Source organism: Artemia franciscana, chromosome 17 (assembly GCF_032884065.1).
Source record: "Artemia franciscana chromosome 17, ASM3288406v1, whole genome shotgun sequence".
Taxonomy (NCBI): Eukaryota; Metazoa; Arthropoda; class Branchiopoda; order Anostraca; family Artemiidae; genus Artemia; species Artemia franciscana.
Window position 1 is genome coordinate 1,522,457 of NC_088879.1, and position 17,351 is coordinate 1,539,807.

At 37.5% G+C, this 17,351-nt stretch overlaps 2 protein-coding genes across 3 annotated transcripts in view; both read left to right on the forward strand.

Annotated features, from left to right (window-relative positions):
- LOC136037674 (methionine synthase reductase-like) overlaps positions 1 to 17,351 on the forward strand; it is a gene marked incomplete at its 3' end in the record, with an annotated part of 463,030 nt that overhangs the window by 114,893 nt on the left and 330,786 nt on the right.
- LOC136037669 (myosin-6-like) overlaps positions 1 to 17,351 on the forward strand; it is a 44,511-nt gene that overhangs the window by 9,178 nt on the left and 17,982 nt on the right. For both annotated transcript variants that reach the window (XM_065720398.1, XM_065720397.1), the window contains exon 2: positions 13,330 to 13,556. In XM_065720398.1, the coding sequence (XP_065576470.1) occupies positions 13,467 to 13,556 (90 nt within the window). In that variant the 5' untranslated portion in view covers positions 13,330 to 13,466. The remainder of the gene's footprint in view (positions 1 to 13,329; positions 13,557 to 17,351) is intronic.

Here is a 17,351-nt window from a genome sequence, read left to right on the forward strand (position 1 = left end):
GAGGAGCCAAGAGCAAAGAGCCAATAAGGCATGAGCTCTTGCACAGTTCAAAGAATCCATATATTAATTTAAAAGGAAAATAAGAGGCCTGATACCGGTTGGGAGTTAAAATAAGAGCTCTGAGACACAAGGTCCATCCAAATATCAAAATTCATGAAGGTCCGATCAGCCACTCGTAAGTTAAAAATACCTAATTTTTTCTCATGTTTCCTCTCCCTTCAGCCCCCCTCCAAATGTTCGAGTCGGGGAAAAAGGACTTTACCAAGTCAATTTCTGCAGGTCATTGACACGTCTTCCAATTTTCATCGACCTAGCACGTCCAGAAGCACCAAACTTGCCAAATCACTGGTCCCCCAAACTCCCCTAAAGAGAGTGGATCCAGTCTGGTTACGTTAATCACTTATCTATGACATTTGCTTATTCTACCCACCAAGTTTAATCCCGTTTTTTTTATCACTTTAAGCGTTTTCTATGATTTCTTGTTCCCCCTCCAATACTTCTCCCAATATTACCATATCTTGCTAGTTTTAGGAGCTCTAAGACATGAGTTCCTCCTTTCTATCAAATTTTAAAATACCTTACGAACAGTTAACTGTTCTTAAGTTACTTCAATTCTTCTAATTTTCCCAAATTAACACCCCCTCCAACTCCCCCCATAGAGGGCGGATTCAGTCCAGTTATTTCAATCCCGTATCTAGGACTTATGCATATTTTTCCCACCAACTTCCATCGTGATCTGTTTACTCTATGCGTTTTCAATGATTTCCGGTTCGACAACCGGGTTTGTATATTAATTAATTGCAATTAATCGGAAGACTTTGAGATTAAAGAAGTGAAGGAGGAGGCCTAGTTGCCCTCCAAGTTTTTGACTACTTAAAAAAGCAACTAGAACTTTTAATTTTTTACAAACGTTTTCAGTAAAAAATATACGTAACTTACGAATTAACTTACGTAACGAACTTCTATATTCGTATGTTTAATTGCGTATATGAGGGGATTCAACCCTCATTGATACCTCGCTCTTTACACTAAAGCTTAGATTGTGTCCCAATTCCTTAAGAATGACCTCTGAATCACAAAGGCCGTAGAATAAATAATTGAAATTACTAGAAATACTTTAGCGGAAAGAGTGAGGTATAAAGAGGAGGTAAACCCCTCATATGCGTAATAATTTTTGTTCGTTTTAAGTTTTAATGCTGCTCCTTACTTTCACTAGAAAAAACTTTTCATATTTATTTTTTCATAGTTTTTTCAAATAAAGCTAGAAAATCCTGCACCCCCTTCATTGAAATTCTCATTTACCATGAGAAGTCTCTCCATGGAAATATTCTCCCACGTAACCCCACCCCCTCAACTCTCCCTCCTAAACCAGAAAAATCCGATGAAAACGTCTGTACACTTCCCAGCAACCATTACTATATGTAAACACAGGTCAAAGTTTTCAACTTGCAGCCCCTCCCACGGGGGCTGCGGGGGATTAAGTCGTCCCTAAGGACAGTTTATAAGGTTTTCTACTATGGTGAATAAAATGGCTATCTCAGAATTTTGATCTGGTGACTTTGGGGGAAAATTGAGCGTGGAAGGGGTCCTATGTGCCCTTCAGTTTTTTTGGTCACTTAAAAGGGGCACTAGAACTTTTAATTTCCGTTAGAATAAGCCCTCTCGTAAGATTCTAGGACCAATCAGTCGATACGATCACCCCTGGGAAAAAACAACAAAAAAACAAGAAAACAAATAAACACGCATCCGTGATCTGTCTTCTGGCAAAACAAAAATGCAAAATTCCACATTTTTGTAGATATGAGCTTGAAACTTCTACAAAAAGTTTCTCTGATACGCTGAATCTGATGGTGTGATTTTTGTTAAGATTGTATGACTTTTAGGGTGTGTTTCCCTCTATTTTCTAAATTGAGGCAAATTTTTCTCAGGCTCGTAACTTTTGATGGGTTAACTGATCTTGATCAAACGTGTATATTTAAAATCAGTATCAAATTGCATAAAATGCGATTTTTTTTATGTAACCATTGGTATCAAAATTTAATTTTCTAGAGTTTCGGTTACTATTGAGCCGGGTCGCTCCTTGCTACAGTTCGTTACAACGAACTGTTTGATTTCTGAAAGATATTGCTTTCAAAAGAACAGAGGGGGGATGTTTTCATGGAATTATATAAAATTTGTTACAGGAGTAAAAAGACCGGGTTTAGGTGTCCCCCTCCCAAAAAAATTATCCCCTGTGGAAGATATTCATCCGTGTTGCTCGTTGGTCTCCAACCAAGTTATAATTAAGATTTTTTAACATGTTAAGAAGAATGAAATTAGACGAAAAAAATATATTTTGCCTATTTTTAAGATTTGACGAAAAGCAGAAAGTGAAGGGGCATGGTGTTATCAGGTACCGTTTAGTGTATCTAATCAACATTTTGAGCTACTCATTCTGTGCTTTCTCTGAGCTGCTTTACTTCACATGGGGGCGAATCTTATCGGGGAATTTTTGACGAGGGTGAATATCCTGTGGGGTAGGAGGGGGGCCTATTTTACATAGTGGGACAAAACAAGTCCCAATTTTTCATCCTAGACAGTTTTCTAAAATGTCCTTAAGATTTTGGTTCCTATATGCTATGTTTTGTTCTTTGCTGCGTAGCAGCTATCGCTACTCGTGAATTAGAATAGAGAGTGAAACACCTTTTGCATTCGAGGGGATCATATCATGAAGAAATTTTCGGATCTAAAGGGCTTTCCTTCTTGACGAAATGAGGAAATATTTCAATGGTATTATAATAATCCTTAGAACTAACTGACAGCCTTTTGGAAAGAATTGGGAATATTTGCAATTACTATCCTAGTTCTGGTTCAGCAAATGGATACAATTGAGAATAATGAAACCAAGGATATAAGTATGTTGGCCCTCAGAAGCAAGTTACGGCTGTAGGCTAGATAAATAGTCGTATGTTTTAGATTGAATATTAAATTTGAAAATGGTTTATTTTCAACAAAAGTAAGGAGCGACACTAGAACTTAAGTGTAACATAAATTAATATGTATGTGGGGGGGGGTGCTCTTTCCTCAACACCTCGCTCTTTAAACATGTGTTTATGGTGTTATTATAGTCTACCTGACCCCAACCCTCGAGAAATGGCACAAAAATTACCATTTTAGTGTCATATGACTCCTGTAGAGGGTGAGGATTATAAAAAGCACGTACATATAAGAAAGAGCTTATAAATGAGCTATTAAACATCTACCTATAATATTCTGATAGCCAACCAGCCCTAGAAAAAAAACATACATATCAATGCTACCCCCGCAAAAAAGCGATTTTCCTTGTTGTTCAAGGTCAAGGACTGTAATTGTCCCATACAGAGTTTTGGACCATGCTTACTCCTATGGTGCATTTTTCGTTTTTAACACATTTAGCGGTTTCAGGCTTTTCCTCAAAATCACTATAACTTTCTTTTCGCAACAGAATTTAACTTTCAATATAAACCGAAATAAAAATTACCATTCCTGAATCAGTGCCAGATAGCAATGTTTTCGGACTAGAAAGATTCTAGACATTTTTTTTCAAAACATGTCTCTTAAACTTTGGTTCTAGGGGGCTGTGGTTTACTCTTTACTAGGTTGTTGGTACTGTTTCAACCATGAACAATGTAAATCATAGGAAATTGAAGTATTTTTACATCTAGGGGGGCCACTGTTTTCTTGTGTACCGGCTTAATCAGGTGTGAACCAATGAAGCTTTTTAAAAAGGTAGTAGTAGACAAAACATTGATTGAAATATGAAACATACAAGATATAACAGGAAATACCAGACAATCAAAGAATTCAGGTGGACGGGAGGGGATCCGAAAATGTTATCTTTATTGTCAGTTGTTCTAATTTTATTTGTAACATCAGTCTACTCTGTTAGAGTAAAACTCAGAGTGCTGTTTCTCGTTTTCTTAAGGGTGGTAATTCTTTATGATTTTTGACGCTTAAAAGGGAACTAGAAGTTTAAATTTCCAGTCTAATAGGCCTTCTTTAGAGTTCACACAACCACCCAATCGTAAAAACCCTATATATCCTAGTAAAAACCTTTATATAGCTTACAATCCTTTTCCCTAGACTCTGTGAGATTGTGACAATCCCAAGATCTAGATATGTGATCTTTGATGGTTTTTCAACAAATGGCTATCTTAAAATTTCTATCGGATGCAATTGGAGAAAATATGTTTTGAGTGAGAGGCGAGTCTAGTTGCCTTCTGATCACTTCGACTCTTAAAACAGCCTTAGAACATTTGCTTTCTACTCTGATGAGCCCTCTCCAAAGTTTATACGATCAACATTTTTATGAAAACCATATATGCCCGGTGCATAACTTGCAACCCTTGCCTTGAGTACTGCTGGGGGTTGACATGTTCATAGATATATTTGCTGGCTTATATATTTTGATTAGATGTATTCAGGGAAATGATGGACGTAGGGGAAGGGGTTCGACAACCCTTCAATCACTTTTTACTAATAAAAGGGCACTTCACATTGCAATTTCTAATTGAAAAGACTCTTGTCCAAAGTTTCTACGACAATTCCTTCTTTATGTATTGCCCTGCTCTAAAAAAAAAAAAAAAAAAAAAAAAAAAAAAAAAAAAATCCCCATAGCTCTTTACTGAGACAGCACTATTTTGCTGCCTAATCCAATGAGCCCTTTAGAACATTTGATTTCTAATCCAATGAGCCCTCTCCAAAGTTTATACGACCAACATTTTTATGAAAACCATATATGCCCCGGTGCATAACTGCCCCTTGCCCCTTAAATTAGGGGGACAAGGTAACCAGCCCTCGACACTTTCCTTACTTTTCTCGTAAGGAAACCACCAGTAAAATGGCTGATAACCTAGTGCAGAATGCAGTACTGAAGTTTATCTCAAGAGCTATGATAGCAGGTGTGAAAACAAATGTTTTTACTAGGCGAGGACTTGAGTTTTTCAGCCGTGAAGCGATTTTAGAAGTAAAAGAGATACTCTATCGCAAGTCGGAATTTGGGGAACGTGTAATAAAATACATAAAGGACGAGGATAACTTGATGGACATTACGAAGAAGTTTGCTCGCTGTGCCAAAGAAAAGAGACAGCTTCCTGAGTTCGTTATTTTTGAGCCCCAAGAAGTTCTGGGCTGCAATGAAGAGATCGCTGCTTGTGTAGTGTCCAATATCCAGGAGATGAATCGCAAGTTCAATGGCCTTCTTTACCGTTTGAACCTGAAGGCAACCCTGTTGCTGCTCAAGATAATGAGTCTACTCCTTCTCCTCCGTCTTACTCAGTAATCTTGAAAAAGCATATTCCTACCGTTATCACCGCAGAAGAAAGGAAAAACTTCCTGTCGAATATTTGTGGTGATGCTTTGAATGATGACGATTTTGAACACCGCCGAGGGAAGTACGAATGGTGCCTCGTAACTAAGAACAGATCTAAAACAGCAGTACTACCAACATCTATTAACAAAAAATCACAAACACTGGCAAGCGTTAAAACTCCCACTTTCATCGGCATGATCAAGTTTGTCCCAGCTGATATTAATGGTGACGCGCTTAAGAGAATTATACCGAATTGTGAAAAAGCAGATCAATGTGGCAAAACCAGATCCTTCAAATTGTACTTCTCATCCCACCAGTATCTGAACCACGCCATGAAAAACCCTCCTTAAATTGACTTGTAGCGGTACCCCATCGAGGAATTTATCTTTCTCCCAAAGCGCTGTTTTAACTGCCAGAATTTTGGTCATATTTCTGCTACCTGCTCTTGCCAGCAAATTTGCTCTCGATGCAGAGAAGGAGATCATGGCCTTAGCCCCGACCAGTTCTGTGGAAACCCAATAGCATGCGCCCACTGCAAATCAAAACGCCACACTTGTCATTCCTTCAAGTGCCCCACAATAATTAAAACCTTCAGTGAGCTGAAGTGGCCCAATATCTAATAGCCCAGCCTGTGTCAAAATTACGTCATGGAACATGAACGGAAGAGTCCCCAACAAACTTGCCATAATTCAAAAATATTGTGCAAACTGTGACATTTTGTTTATACAAGAACATATGCTCTCTCCTCACAATATTTCTCTTCTAAAGTTCTCGCACAAACTTACTTTTTACTTCGAGTCCGCAAAACTGCGGTCTTTCGGACGCCCCTCCGTTGGTTTGGCAATTATTTGCCACCCGTATATTGAAAGTAAGGTTTGTTTACGCATGATCACTTCTTGGCTATATCTTCCGGCAGTATCGCATTCTTCAACGTATATCTTCCTACAAACTACCATGATGACAAATCGGAGCGAGAGTTTATGAACGCAGTTCACGAACTAGCGAAGTGCCTGAAGTCTGTGGCCCAGAGAGATTTGCAATGCGTAGTCATGGGGGACTTCAACTGCAACCTGCTTGACAGCACGTTTGCCCGTAGTCAGCTTTTAAGCGGCATCTTTGATGAAAAACTTACCATCCTCCCAAAAGAAATTGATTACTCATTTGTTCATAATTCTGGTTCCGTTTCAAACATTGACCATGCAGCCTGATCTAAGAAAATTAATGGATGTGTAACTGTTCTAAAAGACGCTGTCTTCGCTGATCACTTACTCCTACTAGCATCTTTAAGGATAAAGCCAGCTCTGCGTCAACCCAAGAACGACAAGTGGAAAGTAGTAAGTGAATGGGACAAAATTAATACTTCTATTTATCATCAGGTGCTGAACTCACTTCTTGTAAAGATACTAATCCCCTTCCATTTACTCCAAGTGAACTCGAATTTTGATCCTGCGGATGCAAGAGTACTCACCAATATATTTTGTGCTGAGATTACTCACTCGCTTCTCGTAGCTGAAAAAAAGCAGTTCCTACCAGAAAGGCGAAAATGAAAACAGAAATTCACAAATTCTTGCAAAATTCGGCCCTAGTTAAGTGTTGCAACGATACTAAGTTTTGGTTTAGAATCTGGCAAGATTGTGAAAGGCCCAAATCCGGTCCTGATACTCCTTCAGAATCGTAAGTGACCCAAAACTAAACTAGAAAGCCCGGCTGAGCGAACCGGTCGCCGGAAAACCCCATGATTCGATTAGCAAAAAAGATTGGTAATCGTACCTTTCCAACGAATTCAGTGCCCCCGACCCAAATACGTCTAATCCCTTTACAAACCGGCTAGAATCGGTATTATCCAGCCATTATGTCCCTGATTTTGTTATTACTTACGGAAGCGTACATGAAGCTATTTTAAAGCTGAAGAAGAAACATTCCCGTGATGTAGACGAACTGTGCGCGCTAAATATGCTACACGGTACTACTATGCTTATTGAATATCTGACGCTGCTACTCCAGATTATTTTCACAACTGGTATAGTGCCTGACTCTTTTTGTGTCGGTTTGCTTTTGCCCATCCTTAAAAAAGGGAAACCAACAGACCAATGCTCTTTGTACAGGCCAATAACTGTTGCTCCAGTGCTCTGTAAAGTTCTAGAGATCTTAGTCTCAAAAGGAATTCAATGTTCGTGCCGAATGCCTGACCACCAGTTCGGTTTCCGACCGGGTCTGGGTTGTGCTCACGCTCTATTCAGTCTTGTCGCTATTTTAGCAGATTCTCACGAATCTTATGACCTTATAGTGATTGGTCTCTTTTGATGTAAGTAGAGCTTTTGATTCGTCGATTCACGCTCAGGCCCTTTTAGCCGCTTACCAGCAAGGTGTAAAGCTCCGTGTCACTAGCGTACTGTACGATATCTTTTACCGTTTAAAAACGCTTATAAAAATAGGTAACTGCATCACATCAGTGGTTGTTCCAGTAAAGAAAGGTGTCCACCAGGGTTCATTATTATCCCCAAGTTTGTACAATACCTTACCTTAGACCTTAGATCCTCCTGAGCCATCGGTGGCGCATAGGGCTTCGACAAAGTCTCTCCCTTCATCACGAAGCTGTGCGGCTGCAGTGATATCTTCCCATTGCGGAGTGAGGGAAATTTTTTCCTTTTTTAGGTCCCGATCATACTGCCTCCGCAGTGTGTGTTTTGGTCGGCCTCGTCTTCGTCTTCCTTCAGGCTGCCATTGATACACTCTTGAGGGAAGTCTGTCTTCGGGCATGCCTAGAACATGACCCAAATATGTCCATCTTCGTTTCTTCAAAACTTCGGTCACTATGGGCTGGCTTGTTTTCAGCCGGATTTCACTATTGGTAATTTTCTGATGCCAGCTGATTTTGAGGATCCTTCGAAGGCAAATGTTTTCGAATCCAAGGATACATTTCTCAAATTGTTGGTTGAGTTTCCAAGATTCACTGGCGTACATCAATATAGACAACATATTACTGTTGAAAAGGCGCAATTTTAAACGAAGTGAGTATTTGTTGCTTCTCCAAATTGGTGTTAGTCTTATGAAGGCGCCTGATGCTTGTCCAACCCTTCTCTTGATTTCAAATGTTACATCGCCAGTTTTTTCTATCCAGCATCTTAAGTATTTAAATTTTTGGACCTGTTCAACAGATTTATCGGAGCATTGAAGAGTTAGGGGGGAGCCAGATGTGGACATACTTTTTGATTTATCAACGTTGATCGACAATCCCACCTCTAGGGCTTTTTCTGAGATTTCATCAAATAGCAGCTGTAATCGATCTTTGGCGTCTTCTAGTAGTACTATATCATCTGCAAAGTCAAGATCTGCGAGTTGTTTCTTGTTGACGTTTACTCCATAGCCCGTAGACTGTCTGAGTACGTAGTCCATAACTATTATAAATAAAAGTGGTGATAATACACATCCTTGCTTGACACCAGTCATGATTTTGAAGTATCTTGTAACACCGTCTTCTGTTCGAACACAGCATTCTGTTTCTTTGTACAGGGCGATAATCAGTTCTACTATCTTGGGGGGTATTCCGTAGTATTTGAGGATTTTCCATAAGATTTCTCGGTCAACCGAGTCAAAGGCCTTTTCTAAGTTAATGAAAAGAAGAAATAGTTTTTATTCCATTCCTTTGAGTCGTTAACCAGCATTCTCAGTGTGAAAATTAGGTCTGCACATGATCTTCCAGGTCGGAAACCGTGTTGTTCATCACGAAGATATTGGTTCAGTTTCTGCTGTAGGCGTTGTAATATAATAATTGAGAAAAGTTTACTAGGTATCGAAATTATGTTAATACCTCCCCAGTTGCCAAAAACAAGCGCATCGCCTTTTTTGAAGAGCCTAATAATGGTTCCTTTCGTCCAGTCACTGGGCACTTTCTGTTCGCTCCATATCTGAGTTAGTAGCTCAACCCAAAGTGTCATGCAGTCGCAGACTGAAGTTTTCAGCATCTCAGATTTAATGCCATCTACTCATGGCATTCTTCCGTTCCTTAGCTTTCTGACAGTGGAAATGATTTCTTCTGGAGACGGTGGTTCTTCATTTACATTAAGAATCATAAATGGAGTGTCAGGAATTAGATCTTGGTCATTTATTCTCGGTCTATTTAGTAGGTTCTCGAAGTGGGTTGCCCACCTCTCGTCAATCATCAAAGGGTCTGTCAAAAGGGCTTCATTCTCTTCCTTTACTAGATTAGTCCTGTTAGGTTTGACTCCAATCATCTCTTTAGCTAATCTAGAGACTATTTTCGAATCTCCCTTCTTTGCTGCTTCTTCCGCCAAAGCTGCTTTCTGTTCAATAAACTGCCTCTTGTCAAACCGGGCACTCTCTTTTACTTGTTTGTCTGTTTCTCTATATGAGACTTGCAGAACAATTTATTCAGATGCGTCTGAGGCCGCCATAATGGAAAGTTTGGCTGATTTTCTTGCATCAATTAGTTTCCAGGTTCGTTCGGAAATCCATCTTTCTTTCTTTTTCTTCTTATAGCCTGATTTCTCCTCTGCAGCATGTCTCTACGTGGTTTTAAGTTTCTCCCACTTGCGTTCGACATAAGCCCTTGGTTCTAATTCCGATTGCAGGGCTTCAAATCTATTTGAAAGTTCTAATTGGAACATTCGTGCTGTTTCCTTGTCGTTCAGTTTCTCAACGTTGAAGGGTTATGTTGTCGGTTTATTGTTTTTCTGTGTCGCTTTTAACTTTAGATGGATCTTAAGAACCATGAGGCTATGGTCTGAGTGTATATCAGCGCCTTTGCAGCCTCTCACGTCGACTCTTCCGCCATTTGCGTGAAAAAAGGTGGTGATCAATTTCATTGCACGTTCGGCCATCTGGTAAAGTCCATGTATATTTGTGAATGGCCTTGTGTTGAAACAATGTACCTTCTATGACAAGGTCGTTGTTCAGGGCGAAGTCGACAAGTTGCGCTCCGTTTTCGTTCATATCACCTATTCCATGTTGTCCCATGACTTCAGGACAGTAATTGTGACAAGATCCTACTTTCGCATTGACAACACTTACGACACATATGATATCGTGTCTAGGAATTTCTGCAACAACACTTTGTAGTGTTTCATAAAAGTTGTCTTTCTCTATTTCATCCGCTTCGTTAGTTGGTGCATAGCAGGCAACGATTGAGAGTTTTCCACGAGCTGACCAAAATCGTAAATAATTCTTTCGTTTAAAGGTGTCCATTTTAGCATCACTCGCCTAGCTGTGGGTGACATCAGTACACCCACACCTGCTTGGCGTCTGTTTTCATGTCCGCCGTATGCGAGGACATAGCCATCTTGTAGGGGTTCCATCCCGCTACCAAGCCATCTAGTTTCACTAATGGCTGTTATTTCTATATTGTACTGTATCACTTCTTTCAGCATCTGTTCAGTTTTGAGATCTGGCTCATCGTTCTCACATTCCAAAATCCGAGCTTCAGTTGTTGTTTTGTAGTCAAAAATCGGGTCCAGAGGCATGCTGAGGTTGTTAGGGAAGTAGTAGTCATATCCGAGGCTAAGGTCGACGATTCAGTTGCTGATTTCTTTTTGCAGGTACAGGTAGCAAGCCTATCGCCCAACCCTCTTCCTTTCGCAACCGGACTTGGGACCGGCTATGGTGTAAGTTTGTACAATAACAGTATTTTAAATGCCCAGGCTTGTGTAAATGTTTCATGGATCTGCAAGAATATAAATGTGTCCCTAGTTTCATACGCGGACGATCTACTAAATCAAAGTGGGTCTATTAGGGGCCTGCAATCGAATTTCTCGATCCTGCGTGATGAATACCGAAAAATCGGCCTGGCTTTCAATACTTCTAAATCTGCAGTTCTTTTTTTTCAACGATAGTCCTTCTCAGCCTGAACACCTGCTGGGTAGCGAGTCAATTAACGTTTCATCTCACGTCGTGTATCTGGGTTTACCCATAGGCCGTAACCTTAACGAAACTCGTCTACTGCTCGTCAAACACGTCGAGAAAAACCTCCACACCACGTATGGGTCTGTCGGCACCAACAGACTCCTCTTATGCCGAAAGTATCTCGCGAATATGTATAACGCTGTCGCACTGCCGCATATTATATATATCGTGCCATTTTGGAATTTATTAACTGACACCCAAAAACGCAAGCTCCGGACCCTTTTTTAGGTTCGCGAAGTTCCTGCTGCGATGCCCCTCGTGGACAATAAATATTTATATGATTAATAAATACAGGATTGCAGACCCCAGTATTGCGGTAAACCGGTTGATTTCTAATTTCCAGGCAAAATGGAACCGCCCCTGGCTTAAACATTTCTACAGTTCTTGATTATGTATTTTTCCATGTTGTGTTCTAAATTTCTCTCCGTTTTCCTTCTCTTTTTTTTTCTTTTTCTTTTTTTTTCATTGTACTCCGTTTTGTTTCTTGTGAAAAATACGGGTAATAAATATTTTACTTACTTACTTACTTACCAGCATAAAAATTCTGTAAAACAAATTTCAAAGTTTAATTTTCTCATACAATATTTTAAGTTAGTCAATTAAAATTTGGAAAAGATAACTTATTGGTATTTATTTGACGTAATAAAGGGATTGTTCTAATTGTCTTTTTAAAATGGAAGGAATCATTTCTGGCTCTAGCTATTAAAAATAAAAGTGATTATAGGCAAAAAGCATTTTTGGCCAAGTTAAGGCCCAATAAACTTCAATAGTCAGCGACTTGAAAATATTTTTTTTTGTAATACAAGGGTCCTCTTAGCCAAAAATCTGACGCATTCAATCCATCAGCCGTTACGGGAAAACTTTTAGAAGCTCTTAAGGCGACCACGATACCTTAACTTAGACCTAAGTTCGGTAATTTTCTTCTGTTTTGCAAACTATTTTCTCCGCCTTCCCCCCTGGCAAAGAAACTCAAAAATTGTCTGTCAGTTTAAAATTGCTGACCCAAATATTGCAGTAGCTAGATTAATAGCTAAACATAATAAAAAAAAAAGTGAATATAAATAGTATTCTGTACTATTTCAGTAGTCTCTGCCTCTTTTTTTATGTTGTTGTTGTTTGTTTGTTTTCCTTTTTTTCTCTTTATCTTTTGCCCCGTCTTGTTCAAAACTTTGTATTTTTCTATGTCTGTGTTATGACCTTATATCTTGCCGTAATTTTTAAATTTGTGTCGGTAGTCTATGGTTTATTTTCGTGCTAATAATTCCTGTTTACCGAAGGTGAACCACCCTTGCCATCGGTATTGGCCCAGTATTTTAGATGTTTTTGTTGTGTTTTTTTGTAAGTGTTTGTCTTTGCGCTCAGTGTGTATTTCTTTTTTTTTTCTTTCATTTATTGCTCCGTCTTTTGCTTTTTTTTTGTTTGACGAGTTTTCAATAAATAATAATATAGAAAAAATAGATTCATGACGTCCAAAACATTTTATGGCAACATTTTTGTTCAGACATCTTCAGCATTTTTTATTTAATCACATACTTCTATAGCACTAAAAAATAGCCTCAATCACTTAAACTTCTTGGAATTTTATATATTTTTGAGAAATAATAACTTAATGATAGTTAAGCAATAAATTTAGCTTTCAGTTATTTTGATCAATACCCTACACATGTTATATACATTCGTTTCAGCTCGATATACATTTGAGTTCAACAACTATTTTACAGATTTGATGATTTAAAATATTGTTTCAATTGATATAATTTTAAGAGGAATCTCTAATTTTTAATTGAATTTTTTTCAGGCATCAATTTCGTATGGTTTGAATACAATTAATACAATTAAACACAATTAATTCATTAACTAATTTTTTATTATATGTGATATTGTTTTATTTTGATCTTGTTGTCAAAAAACATGCTCCTGAAAGCGTGATTTTATTTTTTCATGAAAGTATGTATCTTTCAGTCCGTAAAGGGAAGGTAACTTTGTTCTTATGTGGGATAACATCCTGTAGCATATTTTCTTTTAGGGTTTTGCTGCTATATTTTGTGTTAATTTGGAGTAAAATAACTTTTCTTTTTCAGTTACAATGTTTTGGCTGAAGTAAAGATTGTCCAACCAAGACACATTAAGGCTCCATACAGTTTGACCTAAATTACCTAGCTATATCAAGACATATTATTTTATTGCTATTAGAACATGGAAACTAGTCGACGTGAAGATGGGGATAAATATTGATAGATTCATTGGAGATGTTGACTCAAATTTCATATGTTCAATATGTAACGACGTCCTAGAAGATCCTCTACAGGTTTGGTTTTATAAATATTAGATGGTTAGCCTATAAAGGACCTTCAGCTGGAAATAAAATCCATATGATGCTGAAAAAAACACTGAACTACAAGACAAAATTCATGCAAAATCATTGGCAGTGCAAAAGTCCTACCTAAGTAAAAAGCGTTGTGGGCACAATGCATTATTTTCTTCATTATTTCTTTGAGGATGAACCCCTCCCAGCCCTAGAGCCCACAGGGCCAGGGTTGTAATTTATGCCCCGGAGGCATATAAAGCATAAATGGAAAGGGTGATCTTATTTGTGTCCGGCTCATTGGACTAGTAGTTAGAAGTCCTAGTGCCCTTTTTAAGATTCAGAGAGATCAGCGGGTAGATACTCCCCACCCCCACACACCTCGTATTTTTATAAAATGCAGCTGATAGAAATTTAGAGATTGCCATTTGTTGTCGTAGAAACTTCAAAAAATACTCATTTGATTGGAAATTAAAAGGACTATTTCTAGTAGTCGAAAGGCATTGGAGGACAACTAACCCTCTCCCGAGCCCACCATTTTCCCAAACACATCCAATCAAAATTTTTGAGATTGGCTTTTTTTCAACGTAAATTGAAAAGTCTAAAAATTATGTCTTTGACAATATCCCCCCCCCACAACCCTCAGAGCAAGGGTCCCCAAAATGGATCCGACAGTAATTTTGAGACGGAGGCTATTTGTTACCGTGAAAACTTCAAAAAAGGCTAATTCGACTGAAAGGTCTAGTGTTGTTTTTAATCTTCTAAAGTGATTTTAGGGCAGCTAAGTCTCTCCCACGCCCTAATTTCCCCAAACACATCCAATCAAAACTTTAAGACAGTCATTTTTTTCAAAATAATATAGCCATATATGTTTTTAGGATGACAACCCGCAGACCCTTCAGCGCAAGTGCTGTAAGCTATAGCCTGGGGGTATATAAGGTATCATAGGAAGCACAACTGCACTGTCTTAGTTAAGAGCAATATGGGCAAAATATATATATATTTTTTGTAGGCCTGGGCACTTCGTACCGTACGAGCTATCGCGGAAACTTTTAAAAGGCTTCATTCGATTGGAAATTGAAAGGACTAGTGGCCTTTCTAATATTCGAAAGTGATTGGAGGGCAACTAACACCCTCCCTTGCCCATCATTATCCCAAACACGTTCAGCGAAGTTTTTTAGATATCCATTTTGTTCAATGTATTTTAAAGGACTGAAAATTTGTCTTTGAAGATGACAACACCCCAGCCCTTAGGGCAAGAGTTGCGAGCTATCCTCTGGGGGTGAAATAAATTATGTGTAGAGAGAGTGATCGTATAAACGTCAGAGGGGGCTCGTTGGATTGGTAATAAGAAGTTCTAGTGCCATTTTTTGATTCAGAATGAACGGAAGGTGGATAACTCCCCCTGCAAACCATTTATTTTCCCGATCTGCATCTGATAGAAATTTTGAGATAGCCATTTGTTGTCATAGACTCTTCGAAAAAGGCTCATTTGATTGGAAACTAAAAAGGCTATTGCTCTTTTTACTTGTCAAAAGCGATTGGAGGGCAATCAGCCCTCAACACTCACCAATTTCCAAAAAGATTTTGATTAAAATTACTAGATAGCTGTATCGTTCAGTATAGTTGAAAGGTATAGAAATTATGTTTCACAACCCCATAACTTCTTAAGACGAGAACATAACTCACAATTTACTGAAAAAAACGGGCTTTTGATTGTCAGTTTAATGCACACATACTGATGTATATTTTCCCTAAAGGTTTGACAATTTTTGATATATTAAAGTCAAAAATACTAAAAAATTTTAAAATATTTATTTAAATTCAAGCCACACAATAAATAACCAAGTGAGTAAATAACTCAAAATTATTAAAAATTAACCTGAGCCGGCCTGGAAACCCCCAGGCTATCTTAAGACAAGAAAGCAATTTGCACGCTACTGAATACAAAACACGTTTAAAATGTCTTCAATTTGTTTTTATTTGTTTAAAATGTTATTATTAGATTTATGAAGGCGGAATTCCTCCTCCTTGCACTTAAATGACAGCACGAGTATCTGGTGCCTTAATTAAAAGTAATAAGAGATTGGAGGGCAAGCAGCACTTCTCTCAAGCCCATTCATTTTCAAAACGCATTTAGTTGAAATTTTGAAATAGTCATTTTGTTCAGAGTAGAACGGTGCAGCAGGTATGCTTTTTACAGATATTAGGCATGTCAACCATCCCAATTGTACGATTTGCCCATTATGCTTTAAAACTAAATGCTACTTTAAAATAAATCAAAAGACGTTGTGCTTATGGTTGCCAATAAGACATCTCAGCAATATAACGAGAACGACGGAGGGCATTAAGTTGAAACACTTATTTCAAACACTATTACTACTTCTGAGACAAAATACGTTTGAAATGTTTTCTACCTTTCCTACTTTCACAAATGAAAAATTGTCAAAACTTTAAGGAAGAAATGCCAGTATTTAAATTAAACTGACAATCCACAGTCATTTGTTTTTTTGTTTTTTGTTTTCAGTAAAGCGCAAATTGTGCACTGGTCTTGATAAGGCAACAGAGTTATCAGCCCTACTCATATTAATTTTTGCTCGTTTGAGTTTCATAAGACTTTAAGGAAGAAATGTCAGTATATGTTAATTAAACTGGCAATCCACTGTCATTTGTTTGTGTTTTTTTTTCCGTAAAACGCAAATTGTTTTCTGAGGTTGAAAAGGCATAGGGGTTATCAGCCCTACTCATGTTAATTTTGCTTGCTTCGAGTCTGACTCGGAAATTTGTAGTAACTTGTTTTCGTTTTGTGTTTTATTTAGTTATTGATAATTATTTGAGGTAGTTTTGCACTTGGAAGATTATTTGACTTTATTTCTGCTCATTCATGGCTTAATGGAGCTCTTCACTCTTCTTTGAAAAACTTGTCTTGTGGGAAAATCTTTTTACATTAATCATGCTAAATATCAATTCAAATTATGCCAAGTGTAAAGTATTTATTTTTTCTTTCTTATTTACCCGTTATTTATCATTTTGTATTTATATCTGAATCATATATTATTCTGTATATATAGTAGATTAGCTAATATTTATAATGATAGTCCAGTTTTAACTTATAAATTTTCAAAAACTATTGGGTAAATTATTTGTAATTATAATTTAATACTTAAAAGATTAGATAGTGATATAAATTAGAAACCGGTTTGTAATTGTAAGCAACTTGGCCCATTTGTAAATCCTACTTACAAACATGTTATAACAGGGGAATTGTCAATAATAAAGCAAGATTATCTTCAAATTATAATGAATAAAGGGGCTAATTTCCGTCTTTCTCATCATCTGAAACCATCGAGTGTTCTTGATAGCTTGGAAAATGATTTTGATTTATTTATTGATAAGTGGTGTAAGAAAGAGAATAAAAGTAAAGAGAGTTTTCAAAGTTGGAAGAATTTAATTATTAGTAGAATAAGAAATAAAATATATTCTAATTTAAAAAATAGTAACACTAAATCATTATTTTATAATGCGAAGATTAAACAAGCAATTGCTAATCTAAAGAATCAATTTGTAATTGTGCCAGTGGATAAAGCTAATAATAATTTCGCCATAATTTGTTAGAAGCTGTATTGTGATATCTTAAAAAGGGATTTATGCACAACTAATGTTTACGAAAAGGTAAATTGAGAGGATGAGAATTTAATTGAAAAGGCTGAAGAAATACTTTTTAAAAATGTTAATATCAAAATAAATGACAATGATAAAAAGTTCCCTTTCCTATATTGGACTGTAAAATTTCATAAG